The sequence below is a fragment of the Miniopterus natalensis genome, chromosome X (assembly GCF_054644295.1).
Source record: "Miniopterus natalensis isolate mMinNat1 chromosome X, mMinNat1.hap1, whole genome shotgun sequence".
In the NCBI taxonomy this organism is placed as follows: domain Eukaryota; kingdom Metazoa; phylum Chordata; class Mammalia; order Chiroptera; family Miniopteridae; genus Miniopterus; species Miniopterus natalensis.
The window spans coordinates 13,500,422-13,524,696 of NC_142103.1; the positions used below are offsets into that span (position 1 = coordinate 13,500,422).

At 42.8% G+C, this 24,275-nt stretch overlaps 1 protein-coding gene across 2 annotated transcripts in view; it reads left to right on the forward strand.

The window, feature by feature from the left end:
* Nucleotides 1-14,029: 14,029 nt before the first annotated feature.
* TENM1 (teneurin transmembrane protein 1) overlaps nt 14,030-24,275 on the forward strand; it is a 319,040-nt gene continuing 308,794 nt past the window's right edge. For both annotated transcript variants that reach the window (XM_087829353.1, XM_087829352.1), the window contains exon 1: nt 14,030-14,173. In XM_087829353.1, the coding sequence (XP_087685479.1) occupies nt 14,058-14,173 (116 nt within the window). In that variant the 5' untranslated portion in view covers nt 14,030-14,057. The remainder of the gene's footprint in view (nt 14,174-24,275) is intronic.

The window sequence follows — 24,275 nt, forward strand, 5'->3', positions numbered from 1 at the left end:
ATGGTATTTGGAGATGGTGTCTTTGGGAGGTAATTAGGTTTAGAAACGGTCATGAGGTCACGGCCCTTAGGATGGGATTAGTGCCCTTATATGAAGAGGCACCAGAGAGCTAGCACCTTTTCTGTCCCCTGCCATGTGAGGAAACAAGAAGGTAGTCATCTGTAAGCCAAGAGGAGAGTCCCTGCCAGAAACTAAACATGCTGGAACCTTGATCTTGAACTTCTAGCCCCCAGAACTCTGAGAAAATTTCTGTTATTTAAGCTACACAGTCTATAGTATTTTGTTATGGCAGCCTGAGCTAACTAAGACAGATTTGGGTACTGAGAATGGGGTGCTGCTGTTGTAACAAATACAGCAGGGTAATGGGTAAACATTCTGGAACTGGGTAATGGGTAGAGGCTGGGAGAGTTTTGAGGTGCATGCTAGAAATATGGATGTTAAGGGCAATTCAGATGAGGTCTCGGATGGAAATGAAGAATATATTCTTGGAAACCGTAGGAAAAGCAATCCGGTAAAAACTTGACTGAACTGTGCTCTAGTGTTTTGTAGAAAGTAGAACTTGGAAGTAATGAAATTAGATATTTAGCTGAGGATATTTCTGAGCAAAGTATTGAAGGAGAAGTTTGGTTCCTCCTGGCTGCTTATAGTAAAATGCAAAAGGAGAGAAATGAACTGAAGGATAATTGTTCAGCAAAAAGGAACCTGAACTTCTGAAGATGTAGGAAATTCTCAGGCTATTCATACTGTAAAAAATCAGAAAGCTTGTTCTAAAGAGAGCACTACAGGTGTGGCTTAACAACCATTCAATAGAGGGCTTATGGGATTCTACAAGCAGAAACACTGCCAGCTTGAACCAAAGGGGATGGAGATGGAATGAAATGAAGGAAGGCTGTCAAACTTGAATTTGAAAGAACAGGATGATATACAGTTCAGCTGCTCCTGAAAAAGAGGGGAAAATGACTCTGAAGGCAGTTCGGAGATCATCAGGGCCACCTCCTTGGTTTCTACAGGCTAGATGGCCTCTGACAGGAGCCTTCTGGGTGGGACCACCTGGCAGAGCCATGGGAGTGACTCTGCAGTGGCCCTGGGAGGTGGGACATCAAGCCAAAGAGGATTATTTTCAACCCTTAAAATCTAATGAAAATTGCCTTGCTAGGTTTTGGACTTGTTGAGGACCCATCACCCTTTCCTTCCTTCTGATGTCTCTTTTTTAGATTGAGAATGTTGACCCTCTGCCTGTCCCACTGCTGTATTTTGGAAGCACATAATTGTAGGGTTCCCAGGTTCCCAGCTAGAGAGGACTTTGGCCTCAGGATGAATTGTACCTATAGTCTCACCCAAATCTGATTTATATGTCATTTAGATGAGAATTTAAACTTTAGAGTTGATGATGGAATGTATAAAGACTTTTGAGGCTCTTAGGATGGAATGAAGGTATTTTGCATGTGAGAAGGACATGAATTTTAGGGGCCAAGGACAGAATGCTATGGAATGAATTGCATCCCTTCAAGATTCATATGTTGAAGCCATAACCCTTAGCGGGAGGTATTTGGAGATGGGGCTTTTGAGAGATAATTAGATTTAGATGAAGTCGTGAGGGTGGGGAAACTCATTCTAGGATTAGTGCCATTCTCATCATTCTCCATTGTAACTCTAACCTGTATTAGAAAAGGAAAATCCCTACACATGATTCATAGTTTAAGGAAATCCCTTTTATTTTAATAGCATTTATTTGAACCCAATTTGGTACTCACCGTAAGTAGAGACATGGTAACCAGAATGCCAGTTGTCGTATAAAATAATATTTTAGAGCCGTAGCATTTCATTAGTAAATATGGCTACGCTTCAATGTGCAAAAAGAAAAATAGCATAAATAAATCACTGAGTTGTTGTCTTTTTAAAGCAAGCCCACTAAGCAATCTCTACTGAAATTTTCAGAATCAACGTGGGATAAAATGATATGCCAACTAAGTTAAAGACTGTTAACAAGGCTCATATAAATTATATAGGTACTACTGAAATGAGGATTTTTGTTACTGCCCGTTAAAAGGAAGCATTGAATGATGTATGCATGAGTTTATTTAATTGAGTTTACAAATAAAGTAACCCACTGTTTATTATAAGTAGTTGTTAAATAAGTAATTTAGTGACAGGATTCTATCTTCATTGGTTGCAGTAAATGTGAGTGGCCAGTGTGATAGAAGCACGGTTGGTGTGGCTAGCTTAGAATCCCAGGAGAGATGGCTGAGTGGCAGCAACCAGAGTCAGTCAGTGCTATAGAACCCAAGGCCTTGGACTTCTCTAAGCCTCATCTTCTCCATCTCTAAAATGGGCATTATATATGACTTTAAAATACTGTAATGCATTTTCTTCAAGGAAGTGGAAATTATTCACCCCCTCAGAAGACTTTTAACATTCCACATTCTTAGCAATAACAACAGATTTTTTTCAAGTCCAGTTTTACAGCATAGAAGTCACGTAAGCAAGAAGGAACAGTAATGGAGTAGAGAAGGCCAAAATTAATAACATTAATAAGAAACAGCAAATGAAGCCGGTGACATACTCTATCTCCACAGCGAGTGTGCGTAGCATAATGTTGTGTTTTCAGGGCATCGATACAATTGATGAAAACTCTTTTAAGTCATTTGTGTCGTTTGCATTATCAGAATTCCCTAGCCCTGGCCGGTGTGGTTCAGCCGGTTAAGTATCTCACTGTGCACATGAAGGTCTGTTCGAGTCCTAGTCAGGGCACATACCCGGCCTGCGGTTCGATCCCCCTTCAGGGGTGTTTTTTCTCTCTCTCTCTCTTCTTTCCTCTCTCTCTCAAATCAATAAAAAACCAAAACATATTTTTTTAAAAATCCCTAATCAGCTAGGCCAGCCCCCAAATTAACCGTGTGTTTTAATGATGTATCCACAGCCACAGTCTCCATAACAACAAGACACTGTAAATGAATCAGTGAGAAGGCTGAGAGAGGCCTGAACAGCCGAGTGGCGATGCCTCTCCCCATCCTGAGCCGCTGCTCCTAAAGAGCAAATGGATGTGTTTTCGCTTTCTTCTTACCTCACAGATACTTATCTTAAGAGGCAAGGGAAAAAGAACTGGTAACAGCAGCAGCAGATGTGAATATATGTTAGTTTTCACTGACTTCTTTGCAAGGAAACTTTTCTTAATCTAAATTCATGATAACAATTATAATAATAATTATACTGGTAACTAACATGAACTGAGTTTGTGGCATCTACCGGGCCCTAGGCTAAGTACTTGGCCTGCAACCCTGGTCTGACGCCCTTGCTCTAGCATATAGCCATAAACTATAGGCTATCACTGGTATGCAATGCTTTCATAAATGTTATGTGAATATACTATGTGGCAAGCCATCTTCCCTAAATCAGGTTGCTGCATGGTTCCAAAACTGATCAAATATTAGCAGCTTATAATGTGGATATTGGTCTTGGTGCCAATCTGACAAAGTTCCTGTGTCTTTATTTACTATGAAAGCTATAATGAAAAGGCCCTGGCCGGGTAGTTCAGTGGGTTAGAGTGTCATCCCGATACGCCAAGGTTGCAGGTTCAAGTCCCCACTCAGGGCATGTACAAGAATCAGTCAATGAATGCATAAGTAAGTACAACGAATCGATGTTTCTCTCTCCCCCCACCCCTAAAATCAATAAATTAAAAATTAAACAAAGAAAGCTGTACCTGGGGAAGATCATACTTTTAAGTGGCAGTCATAGTTTGTTCCATGGTATTTTGATATATATTATTTCAAAATCTCTCTGACTATTCCTGACACTTGAACCAGCTCCTTCCGTCGTAGGGTTTGATGTCCTTCAAGGGAACTCTTCGAAAGGCGGTTCGGCTTGCCGCTTGGCCCTGTGAATATTTGCGAAGGTCTTTGAGAGACGCAGAGGAAAGCTGCTTCCTAAATGCAAAGCACCCATGTTGTATTCATGAAAATGGTTTTTCTTCACGCCCTTTGCTCTCATGTCAGCGTCCTGAGGTGTTATTGCAATAGGTACTTTAGAAATGCATGCATCCCCCCAAATCGTTTCGTAGAGGGGGAAATGCAAGCGAACACTTTCGGAGCGCTTCAAAATTGTGAACCAGCGTCTGTTGTGTGAAGTAAAGCGACTGCAAGCATAGTATGAGAGCTAATCAATAAGGAGTGTTTGGTGTGGCTTGGAGGAAGAGGAAAGGGTAGAAGTCAACTGTCCTCAGATTGACTCATGACTTCAATAATAGCTTCTTAGAACTGTTGGGAAGGAAATAAGAAACCTGTGAAAATTGTAAAATGTTTTCTAACGATAATGGAGACGTTTAAGATAGTCGAATATCTTGGAATCAGATCGACTTTTCTCTTAAGTTACCTACTAGAGGGCACCTGAATTTTATAGATTTTGGAGGGTTCAATAATCGATCATTCATTTTAATAATCCTATTTAGTGGTTATCGTGTGCCAGACTCTCTACTAAGTGTTTTTATACATATGACCTCATTTAATTCTCACCAAAATATTAAGAGATGCTTATCACCGTCCCCATTTTACAGATGAGGAAACAGAAGCTTGAAGATGTTTGATCGCTCAAAAGCAAACCGTGATTGAAGGCCAAATTGATCTGATCCAAATGTCTCTAACTCAGCCACTGTGTTCTTTGTGAGTGTCACACTGTACTTACTAAGCTGAACATGTTATGTGCAGCGAAGTCCTCTAAATAAGTAGATTAGTAGTAGAGAAAGTCTTCTATACTCGATTCGCCGTATTGAAAACGAACAAATGAAGCCAAGACACATTCCTTTTTGTCTTCTCCTCCTGAATACAAGGTGTTCCTTAATTAATTAGGTTTAATTCCTTCTCTACTTTGGCTCCGTCATCGTTTCCTTTGAGTGTTACAAGCGGGAATAGCGTATTAGTAAGATATGAGCCCCGCCTCAAAGAAGAGCATGCTTCAGCAGTGGGTCACACTTCACCTCTTATCCCCTCACATTTCTACACCTTCACTTGCAGCTGACTTTTCTCATTACCGCTAGAAGGCCCTGTGGCAGGCTCCGGCCAGACTCGCCTGTGGAAATCTCCTAAGTGGGAATACATGGGAAACGCCTAGGCCCTGTGTTGTGCATGCAGATAAAGGGAAATTGCCATAGTGCCGCCACAGCAAGAATTTGAGGCTCAGGGAGCTGGGTATGAAGCCTGCATATGACTTCCTGAGGAACAGAATTATGCTTTACACAAGCTGTTTCCAAATGCTAATGGGGCTGCGACTACAAAAGACAGCAATTTCATGGGACTGTGTTCTTTCACCCCGTCAGACATCTCACTCTGTGCGGACTAGCAAGGCCACCCGATCAAGGCTTGCCTTTGTGAAGCACAGAAGAGGCGACATGGAGCCCTGTACACCTGCTCGTGTCCTAATTTTATTTACATCCTTTGCGGTGCTTGCTTGCTGTTGGCAAGTAAACCGAAGTAAAAGGAAACTTCGATCAAGTCCAGCTTGCCATCGCAACCATCCATGAAGCCAGATGACACTCTGCAGTTTGGTCTGGCGCAGACCCTACTATTAATACGTAGGAAGGAGCATCCATGCACTCATTCACTGATTTTAAGCACTACGAGAGGCCTCTTGGAAATCTGCTTCACATAAGCAATGCGTGTTTAATCCCCGGTCCCTCCCAGCATTTCACCTATCGCACATAAAATGTTTCCCGAGTACCATTTGGAAAAAGTTATTTAAATGCCCTTAACTAAGAATTAACTTGCTTAAGAGACTTTCTTCAAGGAAACTGTTATCATCACCACCTCTGAAATATTCTCTTACTTTCTAGAATTACCATTTGTATTTATCACTGCAACCTCATGCATTCATAGTTTCCTCAACACATACTCTCGATTTTTTTCTTCTTTTTATGCAGGCTGACTTTCTTCCCCTTGAGATGAGCTAATTTTTTAGTTTTCCTAAGGCATACAAATAGTAAATCTCAGCGGATGGGAATGAGGAGGAACCTGTTTGAATTCACCAGTTGTTCAATCTGCTCTAACAGTCTATCAGTAGATTCCACTAATTTACTTGTTTTGATGGACATTTCGCTTGATCCACTAGCAGACACACCTATATCAATATATCAGTATATTTCCTAATTGAGCTGCCTTCTCATGACTTCATTGGCCATCTTCCAGTTAATGAAGTCTCAAGTGCAATCCATACGTAATTTGAGGCTACATGTGAAAAGACATCGTTACAAAAGAATTTGTCAGATAACTTTTTGGTATTCTGGGTGATGTTCATCTGGAATGGTGCATTTTGTTTGGGGAACCATAAAGACCTAGTTAAATTGGAGGGAGGCCAGGGAGATAAGCAGTAATGTAATTGAGGGAATGAATCAGATTTTGAAGGAAAAATAAAATGAGTTAAATATGCATAGCTTAGCATAATCAAAGTTTATAAGACTGACTTAGTAATAGGTCTTAATGTCGGCACCTCTCCAAAAAAAAAAAAAAAAAAAGCTCTATTTAACATCTCACTAAAATAACATGTTGAAAAACAGGAAAACGAAAATTTGTAATAATGAGGGAATTAATCAGGGAACATTTCAGGCAGAAAGCTTCAGATACAGGCTGTGCCCACGCAATGCCAAAACAGCTGGTAGGAATGTGAGGAATTCAATCCAATAAGATATTTAGCATCATAAAACACTCTCCCCCACCACACTCACTATAATTATTTCTTTTCTATAAAATAAACTTAAATGAATTCCAACTTTAAATTTTTGAATTTATTCAAATTAATTAAAGTTGCAAATAAACAAAATTATAAACTTGTATTGAATAAAACTATGGGTAAGCGTGAGGGAGATATAAAGATGATTCAGACCTAGGTCTTGATAGAAGGCAAGTAGATGCATTGCTTGAATGCAAGGGGGAAATAAAATTTACTCTTGCATTTGTATGTAACTGTCACTTCCCAGCTTATACCCCTTAGGAGACTCCCTCACTGACCCAGAGGATATCAGGCAGAAAGGCTGATGGCTGCCCGTAGTGTTCTACCATTAACCATCGAGATCACAATTCTCAATTTCTTTGGCCCCAACACATTTGAATAACATGTGCATGTGTAAAACACTCCTGTGAGAATACCAAGATTTTCCCCCCAACCCCCCATCTTTTTATTTTGGGGAGAAATAACCCAACTTTCATCACCCCCATGGTATGCATAGAATCATTTGACAGGCACGTGGGTATGGAAATCAGATATTCAGATGGTTTATAGAATCAGAATTGTCCCCAATTCCCAGCACGAGCCGTAACCCCAGCCCTGTCTCTTCCATCCAGGAAAGCACATCCGAGCAGAGCTCAGTGAGAACGGCACTCTTAGAGGTACCTCAGTCATTCGCCAGTTTTAAAACAAATCATCTGTGAACGTCAGTCCTCTGTTGTAGTAACAAGTGATCGCAGACGTTGGTGTGTTTGGATCCTGTATCTGAGAACCGCTGAACGGGAGCAGTGGGCCAACACATGGGTGACGTTTGAGAATCATATTGTTCTTGTTAATACTGTTGTGACAGTGCCACCTCTTTTCATTGTCCCAGATCGGGGCTGTGTACCTGTTCGGTGCCCAAGTACACGTGCTGGAGCTCCTCTCCACTTCTCCACTGGGTGTCCATGGGTCCCCTTTGATTTTATTTATTTTTTATTTTATTTTTTTAAATATATCTTTATTGATTTCAGAGAGAGGAAAGGAGAGGGAGAGAGAGAGAAACATCCATGATGAGAGTCACTGATCGGCTGCCTCCTGCAGGCCCCCTGCTGGGGATCGAGCCCGCAACCCGGGCATGTGCCCTGACCGGGAATTGAACCCTGATCTCCTGGATCCTAGGGCGACGCTCATCCGCTGAGCCACACCGGCTGGGCTCCCCTTTGATTTTAAAGTTGTGCTGGGACTGGAAGGAACTACTGGGTACAGAGGAACTTTCTCGCCAAAAGCCAGACAATGATGGTGAGATGGCGGTGTTAATAATCAGTACCTTTTTCTTCAGTCTTTATTTGACAATAAAAGGTTGGGGTGGAGCAGCTAAAGCCTTCCCTGGCCTTCCCTAAATCTCCAGGCTTTGCTTTTATCCTCTAGGATCTTTCTTGTCGTTTGCTTTTTGTTTTTTATTCCTCTTTCTATAGCTTGCCCTCATTGTTTAACATCTGGTAGTTTGAAAACGATTTTTCTTAGAACTTTAGGCACAGTCATAATATTCCCTTGATTTGTGCTCCAGACATGGAGCTACGATTTCATAAATAGCATTAGAATGACTTTCGTCCATTGCTTTTGAACAAATATAGGGCAAGCATTTATAATAGTCTAATAAAAATGAAGCTCTGAAAATGAAAACTTTGTAAAATTCCAGAATATTTATTATTAGCTAATATAGTAAATGACTCACTATCAATTAATTTATAACCATCTATTACCTACTTGCAAATAAATAATGAACTTGGGGATTGAAAATAATTGCAATACCTACACACTACTTTAGTTTGAGTATAAACTGAATATGAACTTTTAAGGATCATTACATTTTTATATTTCCTTTTTGACATACTTCACTGCCTAATAATAGAAGCCACAGCATCATTGTCAGCATAAGATAAAACAGGGCAATTATCTATTGCATGTTTCATGATACATAATGGGTGATAGAGTTTCCTTCGAAACCATAGTGAAAAAGGCCTTGGCCAACCACTAATTTTAATTGTTAATTAATACCATACATTAATATTTAGAATTTGACATTTAGAATTCCAAATGGAGCCGTAAAGTAGAGCTCTTTGCCATTCTACTTACAAAAATGAATAGGTGATACATTCTTCTTCTTTTTAACATTGCCAAACCACTCTGAAAACATAAACAAAGATGTGTCCATTCTGTATTTTCACAACCAAGACAACTAGGTAGTTTGAACATTTGCTTCAATAAATTAAGCACAATAGTATTTAGCCACAGTCCCCTCTTTTTTTTTCTTGGCTGTGAAATCCTAGCTTGCTCGTCTTAATCTATGTCAGAGGGTTGACTGAGTTAACAAACCAGCCATTTCTGGGCACTGATACTGACCCCGATGCCTACGATCGGCTGATTGCACTGTGAAAAGCCAGCGCAGGGTACAGCACCGGTGGATTCCCCTGCAGCAGAGACAGGGAGAAGTGGGCTGGGGGAGGGCTGTCCTGTGAATCCTTGATTCCTTCTTAGGCTTGTACGACCCGCCGGAGAACGAGACAAAAAGGATTAATGAGACCTAGAAAAAAGAAAGTTTAGACTTTCTGGAGGTGTAGCCTAGCACAGCCTTTGAAGATAAGTATCAGCTTATGGAGAGACTGAAGTGCAAATACGAGTTTCAGCGCAAACATGTCAAAAGAGTATAGGCCTTCGGTGTTGACCTTTATTTCGAGTGGCTGTAACAAAGCTCAGCCTAACCGACAACAATTAATAGAGTATATTCTCTTGCTCGCTGGCTTAGCGAGAGAGCCGTTCAGAGTCCTCAAAGGGATGTACTTTGCAACCTCAGAGACGGCGCATGGGATTGCAGGGCTCGGGAGCCAGGTAGGGTGCAGTTCTCCGGAACCAGATCGAAACCATGGAAAATGGAAAACATTGTCATCTCTTGTGAGCCTGCCCGAGAGCTTCTGTGGTTCTTCTGCAGTCATCTGTTTTCATTGCAAATTCTTCTCCCTTTCCCCCTCCTCTGCCTCTTCTGTCGTCTGTGTCTTGCTCGCACACGTGTCCATACATACACACAAGCGTCTCTTCGACATGAGCCACTTAATAGACTTTCTTTCTTTCTCAATACACTGGTTGACTTAACTAGTGAATCTGCTTTTATTAAGGATATATTAATATTGGTATATTAACATTCAGGCAGTATTACTTTAGCCAGGAAAATGAAAAGGCATACTTGTTTACCCATTTCTTCTGAAAACCAATTTTCTTAGATTCATATTATTCGAGCCTCGGGTTAGAATTAGAAGGTTGAGAACAGATATGTCCATAGCGAGATACACTTAAGACTAAGCTGATGACCACTGAGCACTAAGTATCAAGTTAGCAGAGATTAGCCATAGCGGCTCTGCCACGCCTGCAGTGCCTTGGACTTGGAGGTACAATTTGGAGGAATATCTGTGCCTCCCCGGCCTCCACTCCCCAGGAGAGATTTTCGTACCAAGTTATTTCAGGACCTCAAAGCTGAAACGGGCTCCTATCCAAGTATATTGTGTGAATTGGACCTTTCCACCTGAAAACTTTATTCACTTTCAGAAAGCTTCATAACCAGGCCTGGGTACCCACATTTGCAGAACCGCCGCACCCCCTTCCCCTTTGCGTCTCTCTCGGCGCCGAAGCCTGTGGCTGCCAGTTCCCCTTGGCAGGGGTGTTCTGGAGCTCCCGACGCCGAACCCTGATGTATTTTTCATCAGTGTTTAATGCTGGCAAATCCCATTTCACGGAGCCCAAGGATTAAATTACTTCATTTGGGAGGGAACGAGTGCATTCTCCATCTTTTTCCTGAGGTGAAAAAAGTCTGAAGCTGAGATGATTTGCATTTCATAAGGGCTTAAGGTCCGGATGTTTTCCACTCGGTGCAACAATCCAATATTGTGAGAGCTTTTAAAGACAATATTAACAAGTAGGGAAAGCTCTGCATATTTCAAATGAGGGAACAAAAATACTCAATAAAATAGATACAAATCAAAACACACACATATATATAATCAAAATGACTCTACAAAGCAGTTTTACCTGCGGCAGAAATGGCGTAATATCTTATAATAATGCCATTGTACCTTTTGCTGAAGTTGAATTCTTATGTTTATTTTTTCATCATAATAAGTGAGTGGCAAAGATTTTGAGGAAATCCAGCAAGCGGTAAATCCAGATGATAAAGAGCGATTTTTTTGTTCTGAACAATTGTAATGAACAGAAGCTTTCTCTCTTCTGAACGGTTGTACTGAGAGAAGAAACATGACTGATTAGAATAATAGAAGGCATATATATCGTTAGGATGTGTTCTGAACCCGAGACCTAAAATTGATTGCTTCTTCTAACTCTGGACTCCCCCCCTTTGCTTCTCTTCTCTGTGTCATTAAGTGCACGGATTTAAATGGCAAATCTGTAGAGTGTCACTGCTGCTCTTTCATGCCTCGGAGGGGCGTGATCTTAAGCACCCTCTCCAGGGCTTCATTGTTCTTCCCCACGGAGCTGGGATAGATTTCACGGAAACCTCCAAGGGAGAGGCCTACTGCTCTGTGAACTATCAAATAGATATCCAATGGCTACGCCAGAATGAAAAAGCCGAAGGAACCGTGAGGGTGGCACTCTAGGCCCCACGCAGCAGTGAAACAAACACTCTTCTGCCAATAAAAGCTTTTAGGAACCTTACTCTGTACCTCCACGGTGTTCAATGTTATGCGGCACACAGAAAAGTAGATGATCTTGCTCTAAGAAACGTGGAGTCTATTTTGGAACCTAAGACAAAAACGGGATATTAGTGGGGTGCTGTAATATTGCAAGCTGTGGAGCCAAATTTATAAGAACGGTACACGTTAAATTCAGAGAAGAGAGTCATTTATTTTCTAGAATAGCGTATTGGAAAGAGTACTGGGCTGGGAATCATCAGACATAGGCAGGCAAATTCATACACGTGGAATGACCGAACAAGTCACTTCACTTCTCTGAGCCTTGGGTTCCTCATATATAAGATAGAGGAGGGAGGAGGGAGGGCTGAACCAGGTGACCCTTATGGTCATTTCCAGTCATGCTTCTACTACATTCGGTGAAGAAATAGCCACTGACATACTATGTTCAATAACGTTTTGCATTAATTAATCTCAGTTGTTAGGGGGGAAATATCGTATCCATTTTACAAATGAGGGGTTAAAGTTTCACTATGGCAGAGGCAGAACTCAAAAGCAAGTTTGCCATACCCCGAAATTGTGTGCTCTTTCTACTCTGCTGTGTTGCACAGCATTGCACCACACTGCCTTTGGCCCTAAATTTAAGGAGCTATGACCTAAGAGGTAAGCACACTTATAAACAAATCACGGCAAAGCAAGGTGGTGTGTCATAAGTGAAAAATCCAGAAAATGTGGAGGATTCTGGGTCTCGAATCTTGAGGTGAAAAGAGAAATCATTACGGAGATCTGCAATATATAGTAAATAGAGCACTGGTCAGAGAGTCAAGACGTGTGAGTTCTAATCTAGACCATACCACTCACTTACCAAGTGTCCTTGGACAAGCAGTTCTCTGGGTGTCAGTTTTCTCATCTGCAAAATGAGAGGATGTCCAAGGCCCTTTGGGTTTCAGCATTCTATGCTGCTTTGATTCCCAAGGATGGAAAGCATGTTCCTGATTATGATTATGAGGACAAGCCCAGGGGTTTAAAAAAATTAATGAGATGTTAAGTCCTTGCGATGATTTTTTAGTGGATATGGGATTTGGGCTGGGCCTGGAATAATGGAGGTGATTTGGAGAATTCATGAAGCATTTTAGTTCCTTTTAAATATACAAGGGTAGCTAACTATCTAAGGCAATTCTTTCTATAAAGTGGATCGTCTCCACTCCCTTCTCTATCTATCTTTTGTACAACTCCATTTTTCAGCTAGCAAGTTCATTTAAAGGGAGAGCCACCTATACTAGAAAACACAGTGAAGAATTTGTCATGCTCTTGGGGCACTAGTATCATTTTTAAATATGAAAACCATGCCAATGTGTTCAAAATTCAAGTTTAAAGTGGAAGGACTGAAAGAAGTGATTTTTCCCCCCTCTGTGATCAGCCACTGCAAAGTGTGTCTCCCACAAACCAGCTGAGCCCTTTGCTAGGCATCAAAAGCCTCTGGCATTTCTCTGCGTTTCAACTCTCAGTCATCTGGGAGGTAGGGCAAAGCCATTGCAGTCGGCAAAGTTTATCCAGAACGTGCTGGCGTGACAAGAAATCATTTGACATCTATTAGGTTTCTCCTGTGGAAGAGAGGTGGCTATCAGCTACAGTAGCGATTTCTTTTCAAAGGGGTTTAATTGGGGTATTTCTCATGGGCCAAATTCTAACTCACTGTCTTTACGGGTGCCTGCCAGGAAAACAGTGGGAAAATACCAAATAACAGCAACAACAGAAGTCTGAGGATCGCCGTCCCAGGCTGCGTCCTCTGCAAATAGGCAGAAAAACGACTGTGTCCCTGCGGCCTGTGCTGCTGTTAATAAGGCAGAGCTCCTAGAGAGGTGTGGCAGGGGGCTCGGGGTGCAGACTGTGCTTTGCGTCACCACGGAGATATATATAATAACCTGAGCACACCTTTTGGCCTGTTTTTACAAGTAGCACTCTGATGAGGGGGGGCTGGCCGAGAGATTCGTGTCCTGCAGTTGAGTTACCCACTTGTGAGCCCCTTTTCTGAAGTACGGATTTGCTCCCCTGCAGGCAGCCTCGCACCCCCTTTTGAGGTGAGCCAGAAGGTGGCCTTAGAGTTTTATTGGAAGTGTTGAATGATTTCCCCTGCAATAAATCCGTGCCTTTCGCGGGTCTTTTCCTAAGTGAGACTTGCGTGGCTGATGGAAATCGGCTCACTTCTGTTCTGTAACTTCGCGTCTTGTTGATGATTTATTTGTTCAGGAGCAGAAACGATGACAAATTGTGCGAGGCGGCCTCATTTCCTTGGGAGCTGCAACGGCCCTGAAGAATTTACATGTAAATGCAACTGGGAACGTTTTACATTTCATGAGCATGTGCGCACGTGTTTTTGAAAGCCAAGTGACATTTTTTACGGATAGACTGAACTTAACTCTCCCCGCCCCTCCCGGGTTATGTGCTTCTGAGATCTGAAGTCCGACAGGCTGTGTTTTCCTGACTGCCAAGCGGGAGAGTAAGTCTCTATTTTGTGTGTTTTTTTTTCTCTCTCCCCTTTTAGACATGCAGAGCAGCCCGCACAACCAGTTCACCTTCAGACCCCTCCCGCCGCCACCTCCACCCCCGCATGCCTGCACCTGCGCCAGGAAGCCACCCCCCGCAGCTGACTCTCTCCAGAGGCGATCCATGACCACCCGCAGCCAGCCCAGCCCCGCCGCGCCGGCCCCTCCAACCAGCACACAGGATTCGGTTCATCTGCACAACAGCTGGGTCTTGAACAGCAACATACCATTGGAGACCAGGTACTTGAACGGTTATTGATCCAACTAAACTTCAGGATTAGCAGAGGATGATTCCGCTGAGCGCGGAAACTCATCTCGCCACAGGCGGCTGCAGAGACACCCGCTGGGCCACAGCTGCAGAGCCCCGCACGGGCCCAGATGCGCGCACGGGCCCAGATGCGCGCACGGCCCAGATGCGCGCACGGGCCCAGATGCGCGCACGGGCCCAGATGCGCGCACGGGCCCAGATGCGCGCACGGCCCAGATGCGCGCACGGGCCCAGATGCGCGCACGGGCGCGCGTGGTCCAGATCCAGGCGCGGCAGCAAACGCGAACCAAAGCAGATCCACGTGAAAAGATGAAACCACACATGCCTAAGTACCCCGCAGGCAGGCACCCCCAAAAAACGCTGCTAAAAGGCAATCGCCCCTTGTTCTGAGAAACGGCAGTGTTACGGGAAAATCCAGCGATAGTGAGCATTTTATTTATTATAGGATTCTTTGAAAGAGTCAGTTGCCTTTAAACATTTTAGGACAGGGTTGTCTTCGTGAATTGGAAGTCCCTGTGCAATTTTAAAAACTTGATTCTGCCTTTAGGGGGAATGAAGGTTTGGCCTTTTGAGCAAAGAAGTTTGCCTCTGTTTTTTCTGTCCCTTTATGTATTTAGGTTTCCAGATTCACTTCTCAAATCTTTGTCATGTGATTAAAATTCTACTCCTCCACAGCTCTAGGTCCCATGATCATAATATATTTTTAGCACTAGATGCCATTAACTGAGAAACTGTTCATCATTTGCAGTCGCTATCTTAAATCGAAAATTACAACTTTCTACTCACAGAGAAAAACACTACCTAATAAAACACATTATTCTGTTATCCTATAAATTCAAGGACTTCCCCTAGTCTTCTATGTGCCCTATTTAGATCTACCACCAAAGCTTGTTCTAAACACGTTTGTATGTAAACAGTGGGTATGTCACCTCATAAGCAATTTCTGGTGTCAATCCTGATCCTTTGCTATCGCACTGTCTGGGAATTGGAATGGAAATGAGAGGACTAATAAACCCACATTATGAGGCTGGTTATTTTTTCCCTAAGCAGCATATTAAGTTAAATGCCAGGCATGGCATCACAGAATATGTCACCATCAACAAACCCAGAGCACTTTGGCCCAGATCCAGGAAACTCTATGCCATCCATCACTTACTAGATTACATAGTTTCATAACGTGATGTTTCTGCTATCTCCCAAGAGAAAATATAGCAGTCAGCACATAGGGTGAAGATAACCCAATTAGAACCGTGCTAGTGATAGGGCTTGTGGAGAGTTCTTTTTTATTTTTTAATTGAAGGCAGGGAGGCGAGTGAAGTGAGCAAAGCGGCGATTCACGTACAGTACAGTGGGACCTCGGTTTCCGAATGTGATCGGTTCTGGAAGCCCGTTGGAGCTCGGGGACGTTGGAAAACCGAGGGATCCGCAGCCGGCAGCCAGGCCTCGGGATCTTGCCCTCAGCGGAGGCCGCGGGGCACGTTCCACTTCCGAGGCGGGTTCGGGAACCGGAGCATTGCCGTCGGGGTTTACGGCGCTCGGACCCCAAATGCTCGTCCACGGAGACGTTCGGAAACCGAGGCGCCGCTGTAGATCTTCAAGGAGTTTTCCCTAACAGTGGTGATTAGGCATTCTTCTTTTAATTCCTTTGCAAGGCTTAGTGACAGAGCTAAGGAAGCACTGGGAATCTGGCTAACTAGTAACCCTCACAAGCAAACACACTCCTTTCCTCCAAGAAGCCAAATATCAGGGAATCTGGGGGTGGGGTGGGGGATGGGCTCAGGCAAATGGAGAGAGAAAACTATCCTTATTTGAAATGTACATCTAGGCATGTTTGTACAACCTACACCCACGGACCTTCTGTATCTATGCAAGGAATGTATTAATTGCTCTCAGTTTCGTTTAAGACGCAGAGAAGAACATAAGTTTTCATGTGAGACTGAGCAGAGAGTACCTTTTTAGTATATTTGAAAATATCTTCGGCATCACGAAGATGAATTTAAAAAAAAAACAATCTAGAAAACCTATCAGCCTGATCAGCTAGCGTTTTCCAAATGTGTCCTTTAAGATGTTCTCACGTGCACTCGATCAAAGGTAACTGTGGGTGCCCCTGACGCCTACTCTTGAGCTGTGTAACATAACCTCTCTGAGCCCCAGCTTCCTCCTCTGGAAAAGTGAATATAAAAGTGCCTGTCTCAACAGGTTGTTAGGAAGATCAAGCTAGTGTAGCAGAAAGTGCTTCATATGTTGTAAAACACTAGACAAATCAAAGGAAATATCACTACCCCTACTAAGTGGCCACCAGCCTCTGCTTAAGTATCCCCATAGTGGGGAACTGATTCATTCCTAAGGCATTCCATGCCATCTCAACAGCTGCTGGAATGTTCTTATTGAACCAGAATCTCCCACCTCTTAACCTTCCCCATTTCTCCCAGATCTAGTTCTAGGGTCTCACAGAATAGATAAAATCCCTCTCACACCTGAAAGCCCTTCAGTATTCCTGATTCTTCCTTTCTTTGAGCTAAATGTTTCTCCCCAGTTCCTTCAGCTGTTCCTCACATTAACTGGTTTCAGATCCTTCATCCTGGCCTCTCCGCACGCTGGTCTCACGCTCCAGTGTGTCCAAATTGCTGCTGAAGTGTCATGGCCAAGGCTGAATGTCGGTGTGGGTTCTTAGTAGGCTCTTTGGTTGCAAGGAGCAGGGGTCATTCAGGATGCCTGGAGAAATTTGCAAACAGCTTTTTGGGAACCCGGGAAATTGTGGTCAATTCCCACTGGAAGGTAAGGCCTATGGGTCTCTGGCACTAAGACGACTCGGCAATCCTTTGCATTTTTGCCCCTCTTGGTCTCTTTCTTTGTCCAGTAGTCTATCCTGAGCTTAATATTCCTTTTGTCTGCCGCATAGTTTCTACTTTGTCCTAACAGTGTCCGGTTTCCATTGCAGCCGCACCCCCGGCACCCCTCCCTCCAGCCCTTCCGCTGCACGTTCCTCTGCTAACTGCCCGATTCTCTGGCTAGGCCTGGGTTTTGTAGGGAAGGGAAGATGATTTTCCTTTTATAGGTTCTCAGCTGAGACCACCCTATCATAAAGGCTGAACAGGGCTGATCCAGCAAAACTGAGTAATCGCTGAAATGGCCCGAGCCGCCACCTTAAATACCATCTTTACATAATGACAAAAGAGAGATGTTGGGGGTGGGGAGCAAGTTGTGGGAGGTTTTCAGGAAAAGCACAGGGAACAAGAGTAAGCTTGTTATTCCTTCTCCATTGTTAAGGGCACCCCCTGCACCGAAACGGTGTGGGTTCGGTCACCAGTCAGGGCACATACCTGTGTTTCTGGTTCAGTCCAGTCAGGGCTCCAGCGGGAGGCAACTGATCCATGTTTCTCTCTCACATCAATGTTTCTCTCTCTCTCTCTCTCCCTCCCTTCCTCTCTCTCTCTCTCCCTTCCTCTCTCTCTAAAAATGTCAGTTTAAAAGAAGAGTCTCTAGAGATTGAGTCACCCTCTTCTTCCTGGTACAGAGAGGGAGACACCCTTACAAATGGAGATTTCCTTTATAAAAGTAAACGCCTCTGACTCAGTTTCCAGAGCTTCTCCCGTGTCTGCAGTTTCTTAAAAACAATCAGCCCCAAATAATAAATATGCCAGAGGCATATTTTGGGGTGGCTAATTCTGTTCCCCTTCATTTCAGAAACCTCGGAGAGGGAGCTGGATGAGCCCAGTTCATCTCTTTTAGGCCACGTTTAAGTTTCTTGGCAAGCCCTGTCCGTTATTCCCTCCGTCAGCTGAGGCTAAGGGGACACAAAGGTCCTGGGATTAATAAAAGCACCAGCATGGTCATCTCTGGCCACCCCTTGAGCACATCTGAAGTGCCTTAGATGGAATGACTTAGATGAAGTGACTTAGGAATGGCCAGCAATCAGTTGTGTCCCTTGTCCTAACTGAATATTTCTGTTAACGCTGTCCACTTCGGTGTCAGCTTTTTTTGGTGGCCACGCACACCATTTGATACACATCGAGAATACACTTTAGATACACTTTTAACTGAACTCTTAAAACTTTTGAACAAGTTCTGAGGCTAAGCCACATTTTATTTAATCCATAATTATATAGTTGAAGCTATTTTAAACTGTGCGTTTGGGATGAGGGGGGAGTGCAGGTGGGAATGTGTTTAGAGGCTTGATTTTACCTCATTTGCTTTCGCCTCGTTAGCCTGTGGAGACGTAACTGAATTCTAATTCTGCCACACAAAGTATTTGCATAGTACCGCTATCATAATTGTGTCTTCAGTAGGTGTGTTAGGTGTGCTTTCTTCATTTTATATGAGTCATTAACAAAAATGATACATAGGACAAGATCAAGGTCAGAGCTCTGGAGCCTTCCTGCGGGTTGACATTTTCCCATCGGGCAGCATTCTTTCACTCACATACAACCCACATTTTTCCAGCTCGTTCACAGGCATATCATGAGAGACCTTGTCAAATGCCTTGCTGATATCCAGGTACGGCGTACATACGTTTTTACGGATCTGCCAATCCAACCATGTCAAAAATAGAAATGAAATGAGATTTGTCTTACATGACTTGTTCTTAGAGAATTTATGCTGCCTTCTCATGGTTACTGCTTTTTTTTTTTTTTTTTTTTTCCCCTAAGTGCTTATAAATCATCCTTTTAATAGCCTAGTCTCGAATTTTACACTCAATCAACGTGATGTTTCTTGGTCTAGTCTAAGGAGCCCATGGGCTTCCTGTCCCTTTTGAAAACCAAAGTCAATATTTGCTGTCTCCTTTCTCCTGACGCATTTCGCTGTACCGCAGTCTTGAAACTTTAGCTACTATGACTAGGTAATCCAATCAACAAGACCTATCACCACTCTGAGGTATACTTTTAATTCATTTAGAACAGTTGAGTGCCTTCTTATGAGCACTTTGCCTATCTTAGGCCTCAATTTACGGTTATTGATCATTACTTTGACCCTTTTAAGTCAATGATCATTCTTTTTCACAAAGCAAGCTGGTCACTGAGAAAGCCTCCCTGATCTCCGGCATCCAATGGCATTGCGTGAGTTGCACATCTGTCCTATCCTTGCTCTTTTTGCTCTAAACATGCCTTAATAAAAACAGACCAAAACCTCTTCAGTCATTTGTAGCAGTTTTTTTCAAGCTTCAGGCTCACCTGGGGTAGTAGCCTTCACAGTTTACATTCAGTATTATTTTTTATTGGTTTCAGGTGTACATGGTAGTGGTTAGACAATCATACTTTACAAAGTGGTCCCCCTGATATTTCTAGCACTCACCTTGCCCCATACATAGTTATTACAATATTATTGACTGTAGTCTCTATGCTGAATTTTATATCCCCATGACTATCCTGTAACCACCAATTTGTACCTCTCAATCCCTTCACCTTTTTCACCCGGTCCCCCAGCCCCCCTCCCCTCGGGCAACCCAGTCTGTTCTCTGTGTCTCTGAGTCTGTTTTCTGTTTTCTTTGCCCATGTATACTGCTCTTTAGATTCCACATATAAGTGAAATCATATGGTATTTGTCTTTGATGGACTGACTTATTTTACTTAGCATAATACCCTCTAGGTTCATCCATGCTGTCGCAAATGATAAGATTCAATTCTTTTTTATGGCCAAGTAATATCCCACTGTGTAAATGTTTGTACATGGTCTTTAGAAACCTAGATTGAATGGTGAGCACCCAGTACAGGTTTCAATAGGCAACGAACCTTCCCAACTTTTAATTCATCTCTTTTTTTAGAGTGTCTCAGGACATGGGATTATACCTACTTCGTGTTAGAGAACTTTCCTAAAGTCTATGGTTTTTGCTTTATAATGTACTTATGGGCTCTAAGCTAAGATGATTGTTTTATCTAAAGGTTTCTATTGCCTTCGACTTACCAGCGTCTCCTTTTTGAGTCAGTGAGAGAAACACGTCTCCTTATCATTTTCTCTACCTTCTGGGAGATGGAGTCGTCAACAAGGGAGGTTGGAGACTTGTCATATATTTGCCTTAAGTTAAGTGATATGTCCAGCGGATGTCTGTGTAGTTGCAATCACTCATGTTTACTACACTATTCTTAGGACACTTTTGTGGTCTGTGTTAGAAATGAGCATCCATTTCCTCCATCATGCCAAAAGGCTTCTTGTAGGCTTCCTGATCCACCATCTGTTAGCTGTTTGACCTTGGGCATATTACTTGACATCACCATGCCTCAGTTTTCTCATCTTTAATGTAAGGGTGCTGGTAACACTCATAAGGCTGTTGGGAGAAGTAAATGAGTTAATGGTTGCAGTGTATTTAGTTTAGCCAGGCACATAGTAAGCACTTGATAGATGTTAGAATAATAACAGCAATAACAATACACAAGAAACAACTCCACTTTTTATCCCTTTCTAGTTCTATTGTCATCTAATTTTAGATGTCTCTACCCTTGTGTTCATGATTTCCCCCAAGTAAAAACATACATCATTTTGCTTCTTTCTTAGTGTGCTTTTAAATGGAACATTCTCTTTCACCAATGTATTAGTCTGTTTCGGCCCTTATAACCAAAATTCCATTTACTGGGTGGTTTAAACAACAAACACTTATTTCTCACAGTTCTGGAGGCTGAGAAGTCCAAGATCAAGGTGCTGGCAAATTCAGTGTCTGAGAACCCGCTTCCTAATTCGTAGATCTGTCTTCTCCCTGTGTCCTCACGTGGCTGAATAGGAGTCTCCTTTATAAGGACACTAATCCCAATTATGAAAGCTCCACCCTCATGACCTAATCACCCCCCAAAGGCTACACTCCAAATATTTTCTCACTGGGAATTAGGTCTCAATATATGAATGGGGGTGGGGGAGATACAAATATTCAATTTATAACAACCAGCAAATTCCAGTTATTAGAACCATTCCCTCTCCTAGGTTTTGATGGCACGTATCTGTGAGGCTTTGTAAGATTGCCCTGTGATAATCCAGGACAGCTTTTAGATTGTTACCTGCTTTCTGTCATTCATAGAAACAATGCCCTGACTACCTAGTACATTCAGGGTCATGTCCTGCCCTGAGCCCTTTTTTACTCAGAGTCAGCCTTTCCAGCTCCTCCTCCAAGACCTCTCTCTCAGCATTCCCAATGTCTGGATTATCTTTTTTAGGGTGGAGTGAGCGGAATGTCTTTCACAACCTGGAAAGTTGAGCACGTTGCCAAAGATGGAGATGGAGAGCCTGGGTGACGTGTTAAACATATATGCTTAAATAGCCTTGGACTAAGCTACCTATGTGGTTGTGAACTTGGACACATTATTTAACTTCCATGGGCCTCTGTTTCTCCATCTGCTTTGTGAAGAAAATGACACACCCTACCTTGTGGGGTTGTTTTGAGAACTGAATGAGATAATGGATGTAAAATGTCTGCTCAGAGCTGGGCACATAGAAAATGTGCAATAAATATTATTATTTTCAACATAAGAGCCTGGCACTGTCAAGGATTGAGATTTAGAGTCACTAGAGTTCAGAGAGCGCATTAGCTTTAATCTGCTCTAATAACATCCAATATTCACATACACCTCCCAGCCTGTGGATTATTGAGCGCGCCCTGCACAGAGAGGCACTGAGCAAGCATCTACTGGTTTTTCAACATGTACTGCAGCTACTCTGAGGAATCCACATCCTTGTGTTCAGGAAACTTAGGGGCTAGTACTAGTAATAGCAATGATAGCAAAATATATAGTGTCAGCGCATGCCAAACACTGTCCTAAGCACTGATTCGTCTACTGCTTTCATCCTTACAATAACTCCATGTACTAGGGACTATTAGTGTCACCATCGTCACTGAAAGGTGAAGAAACAGGCGATACAGAAGGCTTAAGGAACTTGGGAAAATCCTACAGGTATAAAGTAGTGGACCCAGGTCAGATTCGAAGCCAGGCTGTAGGTCCAGCGTCTTCCCATTCAGCCACTTCATAAGCGCTTTATGAAATGTAAGTTATTCCATGGTAGGAATATTCCATGTTAGGAGGTAGAAGACGTAACCCAGACAAGAATAGTGTTAGCAGAGGAAGTGTTGAGAGATTCGGAGGAGGGAAAGTGGAAATTTCCCTGTGAAAATGGCCTAAATGTCACTTTGATCTAAAATCACGAGGCTGTATGAGGCGAATATTGGGAGAAAGGACATTCTAGGGAGAGCATATTGCACTCAAAGTCATGCAGTCGCCAGTTATTTATTTCAGTAATATTAGGCATTATTCTTCCTGTTCTTCCTCCCCCTTTTCTGCATTTTCCATTTAAACCCTTTTACTAGGCTGGCTATTCTATGAGCAAATACGTTTCTTCTGATGCTAATAAGGATAAGCATTCTGGAACCAAAAGCCCATCATTTTTAAGGTAAGAGCCAGAAATCTCAATTTCGTTCTGAAATTCCTAGTGTTAAATTGCCACAGTCTCCTTATCAAGGGACCCATCCTTGGATATCCTAGAGTCCGCAGATCCTCTTTTTCTGTGATTTTCCAGAAAGTCTCTTTCCCCTCCCTGTGAAATAAATCCCAATCCCAAAGCTGTCCTGTTGCTCCTTCCTCAGAAAACCTCTTGAGAGTGGCTTAGAGTTTGGATTATAGAAACCAGTAGATGCGGGTTTGAGGTTCAGTTCTGCTCCTTATTAGTCGTGCATGCCTGGACAAATTATTGAACGTTTCTGAACCCCAGTTTTCTGATCTGAAAAATGGGTTAATAAGACTCATTTCAGAAAGTAGTTACAAGGATTTTTTTTTTTTTTTTTTTTTTTTTTTTGCACCTCACACATGATTTGCACTTTCATTTCATTTTCCTCCCCTTTTTTGGTTCTTCCTCTGTGTCACATCTTTCTTTCTTTTTTTAAAAAATATATGTTTATTGATTTCAGCGAGAGGAAAGGAGAGGGAGAGAGAGAGCTAGAAACGTCAATGATGAGAGAGTCATTGATCGGCTGCAGCCCGCAACCCGGGCCTGTGCCCTGACCGGGAATCGAACCCCGGATCACCTGGATCCTAGGTCGATGCTTAACCGCTGAGCCATGCCCGGCCGGGCGTGTCACATCTTTCATCTCCATCCCCTTGGCACAGCTGTTTGCTCCATTTTAGCTTCTCAGAGTCTTGACTTACTGCTTTCCTTTCTGTGTCCATCTCTCCATTCTGTGGATTGCTCCGCCTGTAACACCAGCTGGAGTGGAGCAGTGCTCTTTCCTATCAGGATGTCAAAGGCAACCGGTCCCTGCAGAGCCCTGGACAGTTCTCTTAGCTCCTCCACCTCTTCCTACGAATTCACTTTGACGTGCAGTTACACCCATTTTTGGTTTCCCTTCATTATTCTCTTTGCTGGCCCCCAATTCGAACTCCTAACTCAGCTTCCTTGATGTCCTTCGGAATTTTTGGCCAAGTGTTGGCTTTAGCCCCTAACTAACTTGGCTTGACCTGCTATCAATGAAGATGGACATTAACCATGATCTAGTCATGAATCATACTTTAAGATTTTGCTTTGATATTCAATACTAGAGAGAACTGGAGTCGCTATTGACACAATCACTTCAACTCAGAGACAAGTCAGAATTGTGTAGAGGAGTTATGCCTGGATGGAAGAGTGGGGAGCAACTGTCTTCATGGATGTTTAGCATATTCTGACAAATGGCTGTAGCTTGGTATAATGCCAACTGCCCTTGTTGGCTTTAGACCAGTGTGACAATTAAGTGGAGTCAACAAGGTTATTTTTATGAAAGAAGAACCAGGGCCATTGGCAGATGACATGTTGGCAAGAAATGGAAAGAGAAATGAAATTTATATGGCCAACGCTTATTACCAGAATCCTAGAGCTAGTGTCCATCTTGGGAAAATAAGACTCATTTGGAAGTGGTGATGGCTAATTATCTATGGCTAATACTCTTTAAATACTAACCCATAAAAGTAAGCTCCCCAGTGGTGGTTATACTTCCTTATTATATACGACTACTAAAATCTATCTAACATTTATAAGTAGTCCCCCTTAGAACACTTGCAATGGGAAAATAGATTTAGAGACATAATGTTTTCCTTCAATAATGACTGGAGAAAAAGAAGATCAGGA